Below are 17,244 nucleotides of genomic sequence, written 5' to 3' on the forward strand. Positions count from 1 at the left end.
CCGCAGCAGGACTGAGAAATGGGGAGTAAGGGGGCAAGTATACAACTGTGAAGTTATTGTAGTTGGTGGACCAGTCTTGGACCAACGTGGGCTTCTCTGGTCTGTCCAGTACAAGTATGTATCCAGAAATGTGATTATGTGTGTTGTGTCGTAGCGACCTAGGGTGGCATGGCGATGGAGAACACCTTGCAGTCACCTTGCAGTGTCCTTGCAGTGTCCTTGCAGGAGCCCCCACAGACACCCCACCCCCACCAAAATCCTACCTGATCAGCTTTTCCTGTAATCACCTTTGGTCTCCCTTTCACTAAAAAGCTACACTGCAATAGCAGCAATTTACTGTTCTGAAAGCTCAAACACCAGTTGTATAGCAAATTGTAATCGTTACAGTGTCAACACTCCAATCAAAAAATGACACTAAAGAATCCCAAATAATAAGAACCTGGGCATTTCGGTCAACTAGACTAAAAAGAGTTCTAATAGCCTATATTTCCGATGGCATTAAGAACTTCTAGCGTACACAATACACATCAAACATGTATGCAAGTATGTAGCGACTAACATCAAGTTTAAAAGAGATTTAAAAACCGTTTCTGGGTTTTGTCGTAGGCTACATGCAGTGATTTTGTTGAGAGCTACGTAATAAAGCTCGACTAAAGAACAATTAGCAATCCGATGAAACATGGGGAGCAGAACGAAGCTAGTGATAATTATTTGTATTTATTATGCGTAACAGTAGGCTACAAAGAACAAGCAACAGTCAAGTGTGACAACATTTAATACTTACTCATCTTAGACGACATTTCCTTAACGGTCTTCAAGTGGAAGCGAAACTTCCAAAGTTTAACTTTGATAAAGAAATGCCTGTCGTGCTTTTTAAAGATTAAGTAGAAAGTTTACGGCAACAGCAATGCCTTTAAACTGCTGAAATGTTAAGTCATCTAAATCGAGTCGGTCGTAATACACTAAATATTCAATTAATTACTTGTTCCACTCTGCCACTTAACTCTCCTATGCTGTTCTAGTCGATTCTGGCCAATTTACAAGTTCTCTCTGATAAATGTAGTTCCTCAATCTGATTGTCACGAGATACCATGACTTTGACCACACAGGGCATCTGAACACACAAAATAAAGTTTGATAATTTTCATTAGGTTTTGGGTGTTTATCTATCTTTTGTACAGCCATGCTGTTCCTGGTCCAAAATGTCCAGTCATTAGAAATGAATGGGGCAGGCTAAAATAAGTGTATAAAACTGATTTAAAAATCCAAAACCAAAACGCAAGTGCACAACAGTACCGAAAATGGCCACTAGAGGGGGTGGGTGGGCTGACAAATGCATTATACCCATCAATAGTTCATGCTGCAGCAACAGCAGCTTTGCATCTGGGAGACCAAATTGCAGCAACGACACTATGTACCTTGCTGTACCACAACACTATAGAGAAGTACTTTAATGTTCTTTAATGTGTTCAGACATTAATTTTGCAATATTTAAGTTTTCATGTAAATTTTGGGCCTATATCCTTTCTTTACTAATAAAATAATACCACTCTGTTTTGACCAGTTACAGAAAAGATGTTATTTTGTGCCACTGTTAAAAAATTTGAAATAATTTCAAAATAAATGTCCTTGCTAAACTTTGACACAAAGTAGATAAATGGCACAACATGTTTCATCTAAGTGTTTGATATTGTTACGTTACCCTTTTTGTCGGGGGAGGGGGGTAAGGGAATGTAACAATAAATAAATACCTAAATGAAATAAGTAAATGTCCCCAGCACTCCACAATACAATAAAAAATCAGCTTTGGAAAAAGTAATAATTGGATTTATTATCAAACTTTAATGAAACAGGAAGCGTCAACCAAAACAAAAAAAAGAGACTTCATGAGGGGGAAAGGCCAAAAAATAAACAAAACAATCTAGCTATTTGGAGTGGAATCTGACTTACCTAAAGGTGAAAAGAAAACAAAATTAACAACACCAACTATCCTCACTCCCTGACTAACCAAAAAAACAGGAGAAAACGGTTTAAAACAAAAAGGCACCCAACCTCCCTACGGGGCTTCACCGCACTATGTACAAAGCTATTTACAAATCTATATACAATACAAAAAAAAGAAACACATAGCAGACAAGAAGCAAATAAAGTAAACAACAAATTATCAACCACAACCAACAACAACCACCACAATGTGAGTCAGGAGAAGAAAAGTCTCTAGTGAAGAGGACATGCTTGCTTATATCCCCTGGCCTCGTTTTCTCTCAGCCAATGGGAGTACGGATTGACAAATAGGCCCTCCCCCATTTCCATGGAGCTTAAAGACCTGTTGACAGGAGTCAGTTAGGCCTACAGGCCATAAATAGTAAATAAAAGTTCAAAACTTGTAATTTTCACAAGAACTTAAGTTGATAAAAAGATCTATCACAATATCAGGTGATAATAATAATAATAATAATAATAATAATAATAATAATAATAATAATATATATATATATATATATATATATATATATATATATATTTTTTTTCTTTTTTTTTTTTTAATGGATGTATAACCAGCTATAATGGGAAAGGTAACTTTGGACCAGGAACAGCAAACATCAAATGAACACAACAGGAGGGTTAAACAAGTTAATCTCACAGCAAATTGCATCCTTGACAGAACTGGGAGTGGCTTATTAGTAGACACTAGAGCCTGGTCAGTGTCTCCACCACACTCCACCACAGCTTAAATCACCTTATTCTTCAATTTGTCAGTAAAACGTTTTTCCCACATCTTGACAGAGAAATTCCAAGTCAATATAGTCTATATATGAGAACATTGAAACCCTAGAAAAAAAATAATTTCTGACAAAACAAACTGACAAAACAAGTGCTTGTATTCACACAGAGAGCAGTGTTAGCTAGTTCAAGTGTCTCATTGAGTCATTGTAAAAGATTTTTAAGACCAGCATATGAAGGGTGCTGCATGTCAAAAAGTTCCAGGTCTGTTATAGACATTCTGTAGGTTTTCATATGTTTGGTGAGCAAAATATCAACAGTAGAATATACAGTATAGGCATTCTGAGATACTCTGAGAAATGTTAAATATAGCCCTAGTAATTCCTCAAATTCAACAGATACTCATGCACGTGTAATTGGCTAGGGGTAGCACTTTCTGGACCAATCTGTCCCTTTTGGGCCACCTTAGTTCACAAGCGCAATTTCCCCCTTTCCCACAAGTTTCTCTGTTCCTGCAACTAACTTACTGTTTGCAAGATATTAAAACCAGGAAGGTTCAGCTGATTTAAGAGACGCGCATTTCACTTCACCCTCTACTCGCAAGGGATAGATAGCAATTGCAGAAAGTCATCCCCCCCCCCCCCCCTTTTGTCTTTGGCTTCAGTTTGGTCGTGCATCATAGGCCACGGTATTTAAAGTCCTGCACTGTCTAAATGCTATATTGACTGTCTCCGCTTGTTTTTTTTAAACTATAAATTGCCTTCATAGACTGATGCAGTGTTCGAGGGTTATGGGTTAGTGCGTGCCTACTTGTGTGCTGGAACGCAGGTATGATGCGTCGGCCATTAATTCCTGGTAACACTGAAGATATGACTTGCTTTGTGAGTTTGTGAGTTTGTGAGTGTCATGACTGTGGCTATTGTGTGTTAATTGTGTGCTTATATTTGCAGGCGTCTGCCATTGCTGTTTTGCCTGGTTATATGTTTTGCCTGATTTAAGTTTTGTTTCCGATTACTTATTTTTTCCCCCCTTGGATTCGTTTTCTTCAGTGTGTCTTGTTCCATTGTTTCTCTTTTGTGGTTGTGTGGCCACTAGGCGCCTCTGCATGCTTTTTTTCGCATCTGATGGATGCGACTTTTGTTTCCATTTGAATCTTGAATTTTATTGGAGTTTTGTTTTGCTTTGTTAATGTCTACGTTGTTTGTCATCAGAGGTTCTGATTGGGCAATGCTCTAGCTGCTGTATTTTCTTCCTAGCTCTCAGCTTCTGGGTACTGGCTTGTCAATTTGTTTAAATATTAAGGTGCATATGCTAATTATACCTCCCAATTCTCCCGTTTTTCCCAGCAGGACTCAGTGTAACAGCCCCGGTGTTTGGGTTACTGGATGGTGGTTCCCTTCTCCCACACTGCATGAGGTGAATTAGGGGTAATATTAACGAGCACCCCCCACGTTGTGTAATGGCTTACTGTGTGTGTGTGTGTTTGTGATGTGAAATTCTAGATATTGGGTCACACCTAGAGTGAGTTTGATGAGCTGGCCTGCACCCATCCAGGTAGCTGTATTCATCTGCCTGTACTTACAGTTTGGCACATTGGCTTTGCTTCTGTTTTTGACAGCCAGTACCTCTGTCTTGCGATTTCCATTCTTTACCCTGTCCTTGGCTAAAGTGTTTTGATCTGTATAGTCTGTTTTTATAATGAAGCTGTGTGACTGAGGACTTATTCCTCTTTAGGGTTCATTTATTTATTTAATAAAATTGCCCAATCGGCTGGAATACACATCTCTGTCCTATTCTTATACAGCTTATCTGTGCTTTGGGGAACCTGTCAGCTTGAGTTGATTGTTATGAATCTTAAGGTGCAAGTCCTTAGCTGGCGTTGTCTGGTCTCTTGCTAAATATATATCCTTGTAACATTCGGCCACACACGTCTAAACCAAAAAGGAAATCACGCACACTATTTAACATTGTATGATGTAAAGGACCATCATTTGGGACTTTTGTCATAAGTGAACACCAGTGAGTTTCTCTCACTATTCTATGGTTGCCACTAATCAACAAATGTCCTGTAGCTATATAGAGTGAAGCAAGTAAATATGTAAATTCAATGAATGTTTGAGTACAGAGTTCATTATTTAGCATTATTTAAATGTTATAAAACAGTAGTGTGAAGGCTAAGATGAACATAAAATTGATACAGGAGATCACTGTAACATGCCCTCCGCCTGTTTGCTAGAGCCAGCGCATGGGTGGGGCTGGGAGGTTCATCTGGCATGATTACCTGCACCTCTGTGTTTAAAAACCTCCTCTCACTTCTCCATGGGGGCTCATTTTGTCCTGGGTTGTCATCCTTTGTTAATATGAATTAGTTAATATTTATTAGTTTGTTTATATTGATTAGTTATATTGTTTAGATTGTTAAGAACACCTACAAGTTAACAATATTATGTTGCTGTTTTCTCTCCAGCTCTTCACCACACTGAACACTTCATACTCTCCACCACACTGAACATTTCATCCATACTCTCCACCACACTGAAGACTTCATACTCTCCACCACACTGAACACTTCACCCATACTCTCCACCACACTGAACACTTCACCCATACTCTCCACCACACTGAACATTTCATCCATACTCTCCACCACACTGAACACTTCACCCATACTCTCCACCACACTGAACACTTCATACTCTCCACCACACTGAACACTTCATACTCTCCACCACACTGAACATTTCATCCATACTCTCCACCACACTGAACACTTTATACTCTCCACCACACTGAACATTTCATCCATACTCTCCACCACACTGAACACTTCATACTCTCCACCACACTGAACATTTCATCCATACTCTCCACCACACTGAACACTTCATACTCTCCACCACACTGAACACTTCATACTCTCCACCACACTGAACATTTCATCCATACTCTCCACCACACTGAACACTGCATACTCTCCACCACACTGAACACTTCATACTCTCCACCACACTGAACATTTCATCCATACTCTCCACCACACTGAACACTGCATACTCTCCACCACACTGAACACTTCATACTCTCCACCACACTGAACATTTCATCCATACTCTCCACCACACCGAACAGTTCGTCCATGCATGTGATTATACCCCTGACATACTGACTTTCCCACACCATTGTTTCATATATTTGTGTTTACTTTAAGTAGTTTATTAAGGATTCGGGCCTTTGTCTGCAGATTCACTTGTGCTCTCTCTTATCTGTTACAGTTCTCAGGCCAGCTGTGACTCTGCCTATCATGTTAGCCATCACCACATGTTTGGACAGAGAGGGCGATTGAGAGAAATATGAATAATAATAATAATAATAATAATAATACATTTTATTTGTAGAGCGCTTTTCATGATACTCAAAGACACTGAAATCTTTGACACTGCAGGAGAAAAAATACATTTTAATTGGGTGCATTTCGAAGGAATATTCATGCTACAACGAAATAAATGTTAAATGTAAAGTGGAACTGTCAGCCATAACAAAGATGTAAAGTTAACTCTAGTAGAAAAATGTTAAATTTCGGTTAAATGGACCTCCTGCCAAACAAGCTGTTTTTTCTTCATAAGAATATTTTTTTAACCAGTGACATCAAGAAGATCCTTATATGGAAGATTTCGGCCTAGGACAGATGTTTTTTCTCTCCCTGTTCTGCAGAGATCAGATTTTATAGATGTATTTCCTTGTGCTGAAGGTGTGTATTTGCTGTTGTGAATATAAATATGGTAGTGGTGGGCAGGGCGAGGCTTCGTGAGACACTGAAACGGTCGAAGAAATTGTACCGGAAATTTCGAAACAGTTTTGAAACAGTCCGACAGCTATCTCCACGGTGACACCTACTGGCCACTTTTACAATCGTCACATCTTGTTCATGCTGTCCTGCGAAACAACGATTCAGACAAACGTTGACAAATTCTAAACTACTTATTAGTCAGGCTGTCAGTACATATGATCAATACATATTTTTGAGAAATCACCATACAACAAACAAAAGCTTTCAGATTGTCAGAGATGGTACATTGTGACTGTAATGAACAGTGTGTTTCATTTTTTTCTCTTTTTTTCCTGTTGTCTTGTGTTTATTAACATCTATGAGGCTATTTCAATTGCTTGGTATTTCAGTTTCATGTGTAAGACATGACATTTAGGAAGACAATCTATTGACAAGAGGCTACTATGTTTAATGGGATAAATAAACACATGGGTTTTGTGGGTTTGAGTGAACTTTGTATCTTATGAAGCGTAGACCCCTTTAATGTACTGTCTTTGTGGAACATCATGCAGTGGTGGCTGATGAGCATTGAAATAGAGGAAGCCCAGATTGGTGTTGATTATTCTGGGAGTCATTAGTTTTATTGTTAATCAGGGTGGATTAACAGGAACAGGTGGAAAATAAAGATAGATATAAAGGTGAGGTTTGGGCTTCTGCTGTTTCCAGCTCACCAGCCACCATGTTTGAGTGAATGTAGTTAATTATGCTTATGGACAATGAAGATCAATAATGTAAAATGTCCTGACACTGTCAATCAACTGTAGGAGTGGCAGGTACTCCACCTGTCCAAGCAGAGTTTTGAAACAGAGTTGACGTGGGTGTTTTGAACCACACCTCAGAGCAGTGCTTCGAAACGTCTGCGCTTCGAAAGCTCGGTACAGCGTCGAAACGTCAGTATTGAGCGTCCTATCCCTAAAATATGGGAATTTATGAAATATTGCACATTTATATTGAAACTTAAAATCATACTGCAAAATGCCTATACAATCACACTGAAAAACATTGTTTGGTGGTGACACAGTTGAATCATTATTACATTACATTACTTTACATTACTTTACATTACATTATATTTATTTGACTGACGTGTTTATTCAAAGTGACTTACAAGTGGGAAACATTTCAAGCTCCAGGAAATGTAAGCAAGAGGCCGGAGAGTAGGCACTAAGTGTGAGTAGTAAGTGCGAGTATCCTCCAAGATAGAGGCAGAAGAGCAGGTATGGAAGAGCACCTTAGGTGCGAGTAATGTGTGTTAGGAGGGTTAGAGGTGTTAGCTGTTAGGAGAGGAGAATGATAGCTGCTCATCTATCATGACACCCAGGTTTCTCGTTACCTTGGTTGGGATTAGGAATGAAGAGGGCGATTTTTCTAATGATATTGTGGTGAATGGATTGATTCACAGGGATTACCAAGAGGTCGGTCTTGGAGAGATTTAATTGGAGGTGGCGTTCTTTCATCCAAGTGGACGTGTCTGAGAGACAAGCCAAGATCCGTGCCGAGACCGTGTGTATCAGTGATATGAGAAGCCATGTGAGTGGATAACCAGACCCAGGGAGGTGGTGTATATTGCAAAGAGAAGGGGTCGCAGGACCAAGCCTTCGGGGTACCCCTGTGGATAGGCGATGGAATGTGGATGTTTGTCCTTGCCAGCATACACTGAAAGTGCGCCCAGTAAGGTAGGATTCAAACCAAGAATGTGCTTTGCCCGAGATGCCTGAATCTGAGAGAACAGATAGCAGGATGCGGTGGCTGACTGTAGAGGCAGCTGAAAGGTCCAGCAGAATGAGCTTCGAGGACTGACCTCCAGAGCAGGCTGCCTTTAGGGCTTCTGTCACAGACAACAGAGCCATTTCAGTGGAGTGGCCACTCTTAAAGCCTGACCTGTATCAAGGACGTCATTCCAAGTGAGAATATCTGAGACCTGTGTGAAAGCTGCCCTTTCGAGAACCACTAGGTTTCATTTTTACTCTTGAACTCTTTCCTTTCCAAACCGATAGAAATGAGTCTCTCCGCCCTCAGGGATGTCTGGCTGAAGACAAGAAATGTGAAATATGAGTTTTACACTTGAATTGTTTTATCAGCAGTCTGTGGAACACTTCTTGAAAAACATTAGTAATACTTGGATTTCATCACCTGATAAAGTGTCACTCAAATTACCTTTCTAATGGTTACTGTGCCTCATTGAATCCTTAACCCTAATCTTTACACGCTTACATCCGCAGACATTCACTTAGAGTATGTTAATTCGTGTGCATGTCTGCATGTGCACTCTCTGATCAGGTGTGATTCAGCCCTAATTGTGCCTTGACCCATTTTTGGAATCCTACTACTGAACTGAAGACTTCCAGATTTGTGAAGGGACCTACCTGCAGAGAGAGCAAACTGCTACCGCGTGGTTCTGCCATTCAGCCAAATGCACTCATTGCTGTTCTGTCATGTTTGGTACTAGTTTGGGTGGAGTTCTGCCTCTGAGTAAGTGCTCCAAAGTATGTAGATGTTCATGAGACAGCTGAAATGTACTTTATGCTATTACGTACCACGTGGCATTTTGTATCCTCTCAACATATGTAAATAGCACCAGTTCAGGTAGAACCAGTTTAAACTAGAAGTGCAGTATGTGTAGATCAGCCTTTTTTATTGTGCCTAATTTTCTTTGTTTTTGCTTGTTTGTTTGTTAGGTAACTTTCTGAAATAATTACACAAATGCAGTTACACAGCAAGAATATGACCTTTCATTCTTATACCACTCTTGTGATCAGATGAGACTGCAACCCAGGAGCATACACCCACAAGACTAGTCAGATACTCAGGCTCAGGGCAACAGGCTGTTCCATCACTTCATGCTACTAAACTAAGTAAAGTTCACAACTGCCAAATTCTATAAATTATCCTTCATAAAGAAATGTGCTTTTGAGATAATGTTAGATCAAGGGCAATGTAAGATGTTTGTCTCACACTTCCAGATAGAAATTAGGAAGGGGAAGATTGTTTCAGCCACTGAATTTCTTAGCAAATAATGTATATTGATACCCATTCTCAGTTTGAAAAAAAAAAAAAAACTGGATTAAAACTTGGACTAAAGGATATTGTAACATGAGTGCCATGTGTGAAGGTGTTTTCTTCTTTCTTTTTCTCTATGCTGGTGTTGGGGTTTGTTGAATCCTGCAGGTTTAGCTAGCCGTTTCCCTGACTGGTGACATTATAATTGGGGAAAAAGCAATGGAGAACCACCTCTATAAAGAAACATTTTGCCTTTGTCGTCTCTCTCTCTCTCGCACTCTCTCTCCCTCTTCCTCTTCCTCTCTCTGTTCACACTGCTGGTGGAGCTGCTGGTGCAGGACAGCCACCTCATGCAGCTGTTTTTACTCCTTTTATCTGCTGTATTTGATCTGTATTGTTACTGTAATTTTCATTCATTCTTCAAGACCAGTTTTCTTGTGATTGTTATTTCACAGAACATGGGCAGCATTTTCTTTGTTAATGGGAGTCATTGGCAATGTTCCTCTGTTGTTTACATTTAGTTCTCCTCGCCAGCAATGTTTTTGCCATAGCTTTTAGATACAAATCAACCCCCCCTCAATTAGTCAAGATATGTATAACAAATGTCTTTATTTACCTCTTTATAAGTATGAGTCTAGTCTCTCTGTATAAACAGGGTTTATTTTCCAGATGTTAGAATGATAAAGTAGATGATGTAGGTCCTAAACATATTTGCCCTTCACCCTGGCACCTGTTCTACTTTTGAAGATCAACTGAGGACAGAGAAGAATTTAAATAATGTAACAAACTTGTGATAAACAATGGAATGTAACACTGAATATACAAGTTACATTAGGAGAAACCTTGTGGGCTGAGTTCTAACATCTTTATTCCAATGCCCCAGCAGAAAAACAGAATTAAGAGTCATGTTACCTGGCCGGACAGCTTTGTGTTGTTCTGCGACAGCAGTAACCAGGACAGTGATGGCACAAGATTTCTGGAGTTCAGCACCTGCCATTGTGTCTATAAATCACAAAGTCTTAAAGTCTGAAATAAGATGTATCAAGAGTGGTTAGCAAACCTTATTGCACAACTTTTTACTTGGTCAGAATTGAAACAGAGAGATGCCAAATCGGCTTTTGTTTTGTAGCTATATTCATTCTGTATTCTGATTTGGTTAACAAGCACCAGAAAACCTGTAGGAGAATCATACTTCATAAAAATATGATTTTATTTGATTGTAATGATTAATACTGGGGGTAAATTGGTCCATATTTACAGCTCATACATGTACACCATTCATATATGTGTTTACACATATTAAACACACACACACATACACACACGACCTTTTTACATAGCGGATACAATTTTAGGCCTATCATTACTAACAATATTACTGAACATATTACTCAGGTTAAGTTCTGTAAATGAATTTTGTGTCTATAGAATCATCCTGCCTCTCTCTCTTTGTTTATTTAAAGAACACTGCATTTAATACTGCAGCACACAAGAAGATGAAAACATTCTACTTCTGTACTGCACAACAACAATTACAAAGAAAACCTGCTCTCTTTTTTTTCCACACACATATTGTCCTCTTTAGTCTGGTTTGAATGATTAATATGCATCAGTTTGTCAGTCCATGTTTTCAGTTCCTCTTGTCTCTTTAAGCATTATTATACACTATCTACATGGTGGTTGAGACAAAGTCTTATGAGAGAGTTATCCATCTACCCACACATGAACTGATTAGTGCAATGCTAACACTAAGGGGTGCTACAGACACGTTTCTCTTCTAGTGGTTAGAGAGCCAGGCTCATGACTGACGGGTTGCTGGTTCGACTCCCAGGACCGACATCCCTGGCTGTGTGCCCTTGAGCAAGGCACTTAACCCCAATACCTCCCGGGCGCAGAGGAAGGCTGCCCACTGCTTCTGCATCTGGTGTGTGTGTTCACTACCGGTGTGTTGGATGGGTTAAATGCAGAGGACAAATTCACTGCTCACTGTTCACAGTGTGTGTGCGATCCTAGAGATTTACATTTACATTACATTAAGTTTTGTTTCAACTGTTTGTACTCGTTCAACTGTCAGTGAATCATAGAAACACAGCAGTGTGTAAAAAGTCCTCATTTGTCTGCTCTCAATATAGAATGATTATGTAGAGACCTGGGGAGTGAGTATTAGAGATTGAGTATTAGAGATCACAGTGTTAGAGATATGAAACCCCTGATACCTTAACTTCTCTCATGTCATGGTCTGTGAGGAAATGAGGGAATATCTGAGGGAATATCTGAGGGAATATCTCCTTATATGTCTCCTGTACAGATGTTTTACGTCTCAGTTCCTTTTGCTTTAAATCCATCAGAGTTTTTTTTTTTCCTGGTGATCGGCCAGTTTGCTCTGCCTTGTTTCTTTTTTTAATATGGATCGTCCTCTGGTGACATTCTTGTAGAAAATCACAGTCTCTGTGATAGTGTGTGCACAGTTATCTGAGCTGTATTTGAATATGCTCCAAAAGGTTTTACCTGAGAAATAACTTTTCTAAATTATTAGAGAATACCTCTGATATGATATTCTGGTTTCTAAAGGTTTTCAGAGAGTGTCTTTGTTTGTTTTGTAGCGTTTACACTTTGATCTCTTCCTCCTCCTCAGGGAAGGCATATGGCGCCCTCCTCTGGCCAGACATGGAAGTTCGTGATTTCTCCTGTCTCCACCGCTGCCCTTTTAAGAGAGCTCCACCCCCGTAGTGACGCGCCAGCACGTCTGCCGCCTGCTGGAACTTCTCAGCCTCCATGACCGGCTCCGCTCTCAGCGGGAACGCCAGCGAGGCGTCCGGAGGTTTCCTCTCAGCAGACTCTCCGCTCTCATGTTCCCCTGTCTGCTTCTCAGCCCACTCTTCACTAGAACAGCGCCCCCTGCTGGTGACATTCTCTCCCATTACAGAGCCTGCCATGGTGACAGACAGCATAGAGGGACTCTCCAATGCCATCTCAAATACAGAGCTTGGCTCCTCCTCATCATCCTCTTCCAGACTGTGATTGGTTGTTTGGAGGCTGATGGAGCTGTCAATCAAACCCAGTACCTCACTCATGAGGGAGGGTCCCAAGTCAACAGTAAAGGAGGTCAGGGACTCAGAACGTGTCAGGGCAAATTCGCCATTGTCTGTGAAGGAATCACAATGGAAGTCCATGGAGAAAGTTCCAGAGGTATCCGTCAACTGTCTGTCTTGCCTTGACAGGCGAGGAAGTGTGAGAAATCCTGACTTCACACCTATATTAGAGAGAGAGACAACACAGAATCAATCTCAATCACTGAACACTGAATCAATCAATCGTCAAACTTCTTTCCAGGAATTCACAATCAATGCTTTCACTGTGGTTTGTTGACCAGTAGATGGCAGTGTAAGACAATTCTGCCATTGCCCAGGTGCTCCAGCTGTATCAGCCACTGGGCCTTCCCACACACATTCCACTGTGCTATGACATCACTGGCCCTGAATGCAGCTGAGAGGGGACAGGCCTCATTTATTCATAGATGCCAACCCTAGACTTCCACACTCACATACTCACAGAGAGAGAGGGGGGTAGCAACAAGAAGAGAGGGACAGAGAATGATCATAAACATAATTTTAAATCAGTGTGACACATAAAGAGTTTGGATGGGGTGGGGGGGATAGGGGGTCTTACTAAAGAGAAAAGAGTAATAAGAGAAGTACCTAGAGGTTGCTCAATAAACACGCACACACACACACACACACACACACACACACTACAAGTAACATCCTTAACAACACTGTTGTAGTGTAAACACAACTTCTTGGCTGTGTATGTGTGTGTGTGTGTGTGTGTGTGTTTAATATTCAGCGTAGGACATCTGGAATTCCCCCATGTCCCTGGAATCTTTACCCAACACAGAAGGAATTCACCCAAATAAAGAAAAGGGGTTGGTTAGTCTGGGTTTGTGTGGCACAACAATGTAAAGGTGTTGGCAAGGTGATTCCAGATTAGTCAGAAACATCTAGTATGTTAAAGAAAAGGCAGGAAACCACATAAAGAGAGAGGGGGCAGAGAGAAACAGACAAACAGAGAGAGAGAGAGAGAGAGAGTCTGTTTTTGTGTGTGTGTGCATGTGTGTGTGTGTGTGTGTGTGTGTGGTGCCAAAAAAGTCATCAAAACTAATTTCTGATTCTCACATCTTATGAATTTAACATCAAATGGGGCGGAAAAGGGAAACTTTTTTGTTTATCCATTGATATGGTTGCATCATGAGTTGTGCCTGAATAGACCTGCTTGGTAGTTGGCTTGTTAGTGCTTACATGTCTGCTACAGAAGTGCTTTCATACGATGAAAAAATGCTGAGCGTAGTCCTTGCTAAGGATTTAAGGATTTATATATGTTGATTTAAGGCTTTATACGTGATGATTTAAGGGTTTATACGTGATGATTTAAGGGTTTATATATGTTGATTTAAGGGTTTATATATGTTGATTTAAGGGTTTATATGTGATGATTTAAGGGTTTATATGTGATGATTTAAGGGTTTATACGTGATGATTTAAGGGTTTATATATGTTGATTTAAGGGTTTATATGTGATGATTTAAGGGTTTATACATGATGATTGAAACTTGAGGGAGGAAAGAGTAAAACTGGGGGGGACATTGTTGGCTCAGTAGTGTTTTAGGGGTAATTCTTAAAGTTACAGTGAATTTGGACTCGTTACATTTATGAAACTTTTAAAAATAATATAGACTACTAAATTATGCAAAAGAAAAAAAATATTAAATGTGAAGTCTGATCTCTCTCAGCTGGGTTCAGAGCCATTTCTGTTTTAATTCACTAAGGACAGCACCAGCAAATCCATCTGAATGCTGACTATGTTTGAGTAGAACGTGTGAAGTCAAAGAGGCCTGAGGCAATAGTCCAGTTCAGTAGTTTAACTCAAACACTGTGACGTGTTTCTGCATCACCACACATGTGCCCTCACACTTACTGTGAAAAACCCTACTGCTCAGCCCCACAGTTAAGAGTCACACACCTCAGAATAAAGACGCAGACCCCTCTGAATGAGGGGCCATGCGATGCTTTTGTCAGTTTTAAACCTTATGGGAATGTTGTGCCTCACTGTGTAGCCCGTTGGACGTGTCATAAAGAAAGTACTGTACCTTTATTATGTCATCTTTAACTCCAATTCCTTCTCTTTGCTCCATCTCTAACCCTGATCTACAACCAGATTCATCCACCCAAACACATGATCTCTGTCTTCAGCACAATGTTAACCAGTAAGACCAGTACTACGCCAGTGTAATGACAGGGAAGACTGGTGATAGACCAGAAAGCTTTAAGGGAAAACATCAGACTCCTGTGCTTGTCTTACCATAACTGTACAGAGAGTCTTCAGGGGAGCTGATGGAGGACGGGAGCAGCGCCCTCTGCAGGCCACCATTGGGACTGTCCAGGTTTAGCTGCGGCAGCGAGATAGCGTTCTTTATTATGGGTGAAATGGGGGGAGGCGGGAGGGACAGGTCACGTGACCCGCGTCTCATCGTGGACGTGGGGCTTTTCCGCACGTGCCGAAGGGTGCGGGAAAAAAACCTCGTGGTCTTGGAGGCGCTGGTGGAAGACTCCGGGCTGCCGGGGCCACGGTCGCCGTTGACGCCTCCATGGTTGCTAAGGAATGAGGTGTCACCGAAGACGTCACCACCGCGGCCCACGTGCATGGTGTGGCGGAAGTCGCCGAGCGGAGGGCTGATCATGTCGACGGAGAGATCGCTCTTAAACCGCCGCCTGTTCTGCGAGCTGGACACCAGTCCCTTAATGCCTGTCAGCTTTCCCAGACTCATGGTGGCACAGACCAAATCCTGTTCAATCCCTTTAATTCCAAGAAACAGTTTAGGAGAGATGTACCAATGACCCTGAAACTTCCGAAATTACATGTGATTCCTTCACACCTCGAACACTGAGAGTCTGCAGCTATTTCAGGTCACTCAAGCCAGAGGAGATATTAAACAGAAGAGTGTGGTTTCCTCAAATTTGTTTTGTACAAGTCTTGCCAAATTTAGTTTTTTTTTTTTATTCCGGTAAAAGTTGGCAAGATAAAGACACTCCCTGCGTCTGTTTCTCCTCCCCGTGGAGGACTGCAAAGTTAAATTCCAAAATCCCAAAGAAAGGAAGCCAAAGTTAAACACTGAAGAGCTGCGTGTAGAGCAGGTTGTGGTGCATGGTTCTGCAGGTAGGGATCCCCAGTAAACTCTTCAGATTTAAACAAGTCATTTATCTGAGCGAAAATCTGCTCTGCTGGAGACGTCTGCAGATGCTTAGCAGTTTTCACCTGTGGAATCCAACACCTGCTCCTCCTTTGATTGAGAGTCAAACTCAGCTGTTAGGAGAGCTAGCCTCTTGTTCTGCTTGCAAAAACTCTGTGTAAGAAAGGTGCTTTGCCTGACTAATAGAACCACATTCACAAAAGCAAACGGGAAGTTAACAAATCCTCTTTATGAGTAAACTTCCCTCCACTCCTGCTAGCAATGTCAAAAGCATACAATCATGTCACCTGCCCACTTCCCTCAGAATCTCCATCCACACATCCCTAAGCCGTCTAACTAAACTGAGTTCATTAACCTGATGGTATCCTCTAAGACCACCTCTGAAAACATGTTTTAGATCAATAATAACAAGCCTATAACAGTGTCACTCATGGTCACATACAATCAGCCTTGTCTTCCAAACTCTATCATCTTTGTTTACACACCAGCTAGACTCCTTATGGCACTTAACACCAACTTTATGAACACCTCACAAGATCATTGTAAGTGTTTCTGTACAGCAGCTGAAGACGGTGAAAGTTTTTGTTGTTCAGGGTGTCTGTGATATAGTTTACACTGGTTGTGTGTCAAACACCTTCAGTGATTCTTATGGGACTTCCTTCAGCCACCGACACACACGATTTTATGTTTATAAATAACTCGTTAAGGAACTCTTATAGGATTTTCCTGGGTTTATAACACCTTTCCCTGTGTGCTCAATGCAAGCCCACTACTTTCCCTCCTCTCACACACTGACTGTGCTCTTACTGTCAAAGAGAAATCACACACTGTCCGACCCAAGTTCTGTGAACTTCTGATTTTACTCTCTCTGTCCCACAGGCAGGGCAGCTAACTCAAACAGAAGCACCACTCAGCTGGAATCTGCTGTTTCTGCTCGAACACGGTTCATTCAGACACATGCACTCGTCCCAGGTTTTATCTCAAAGTCCTTCAGCCCCACACTGCTACAGACACATACATTCACATCAACATCTCAGACATACAGCATGTTAGGGGATCAGTCAGCTATTGCTTAGATATCTGAGATGCGTTAAGACTCATTTAAGTACGAGTCTATGCTAAGCCTTAAAAAAGACACATCTTTGCCCCCTTTGGACAAAGACAACGTGTGTTTGTGTTCGTTTCTTGTGAGCAGTGGTTCCTCTGAGATTTCTCCACGTCCGTCTGAAAGAGCTCGGAGACAGCAGGAGAATCCGTTCGCAATCTCTGCCCCCCACCTGCCGCAATTTTATCCCCTCGAACGCCCCCGAGTCCAGAGCATGGCCTGTTGTTGTTCTTCTCTCCCACGCAGGGCTTCTTAAAACCTTCTGTCTTGATCCTTTTCTTCAATGTTTTATGGAGCGTTGCCCCTCCTCAAGGTTCCAAACATTCAGGGACCCCCCTCCCC

The 17,244-nt window shown here is 41.2% G+C and overlaps 1 protein-coding gene across 1 annotated transcript; it reads right to left on the reverse strand.

Moving 5' to 3' along the window:
* Positions 1-12,156: 12,156 nt before the first annotated feature.
* cdc42ep1b (CDC42 effector protein (Rho GTPase binding) 1b) lies at positions 12,157-15,861 on the reverse strand. The gene is made up of 2 exons (XM_030794001.1): positions 14,909-15,861; positions 12,157-12,803 (listed from the first exon to the last, which is right to left on the reverse strand). The coding sequence occupies exons 1-2, from the start codon at positions 15,372-15,374 to the stop codon at positions 12,157-12,159; spliced, it is 1,113 nt and encodes a 370-aa protein (XP_030649861.1). The 5' UTR covers positions 15,375-15,861.
* Positions 15,862-17,244: the final 1,383 nt, after the last annotated feature.

This window comes from Chanos chanos, chromosome 16, assembly GCF_902362185.1.
Source record: "Chanos chanos chromosome 16, fChaCha1.1, whole genome shotgun sequence".
NCBI lineage: Eukaryota > Metazoa > Chordata > Actinopteri > Gonorynchiformes > Chanidae > Chanos > Chanos chanos.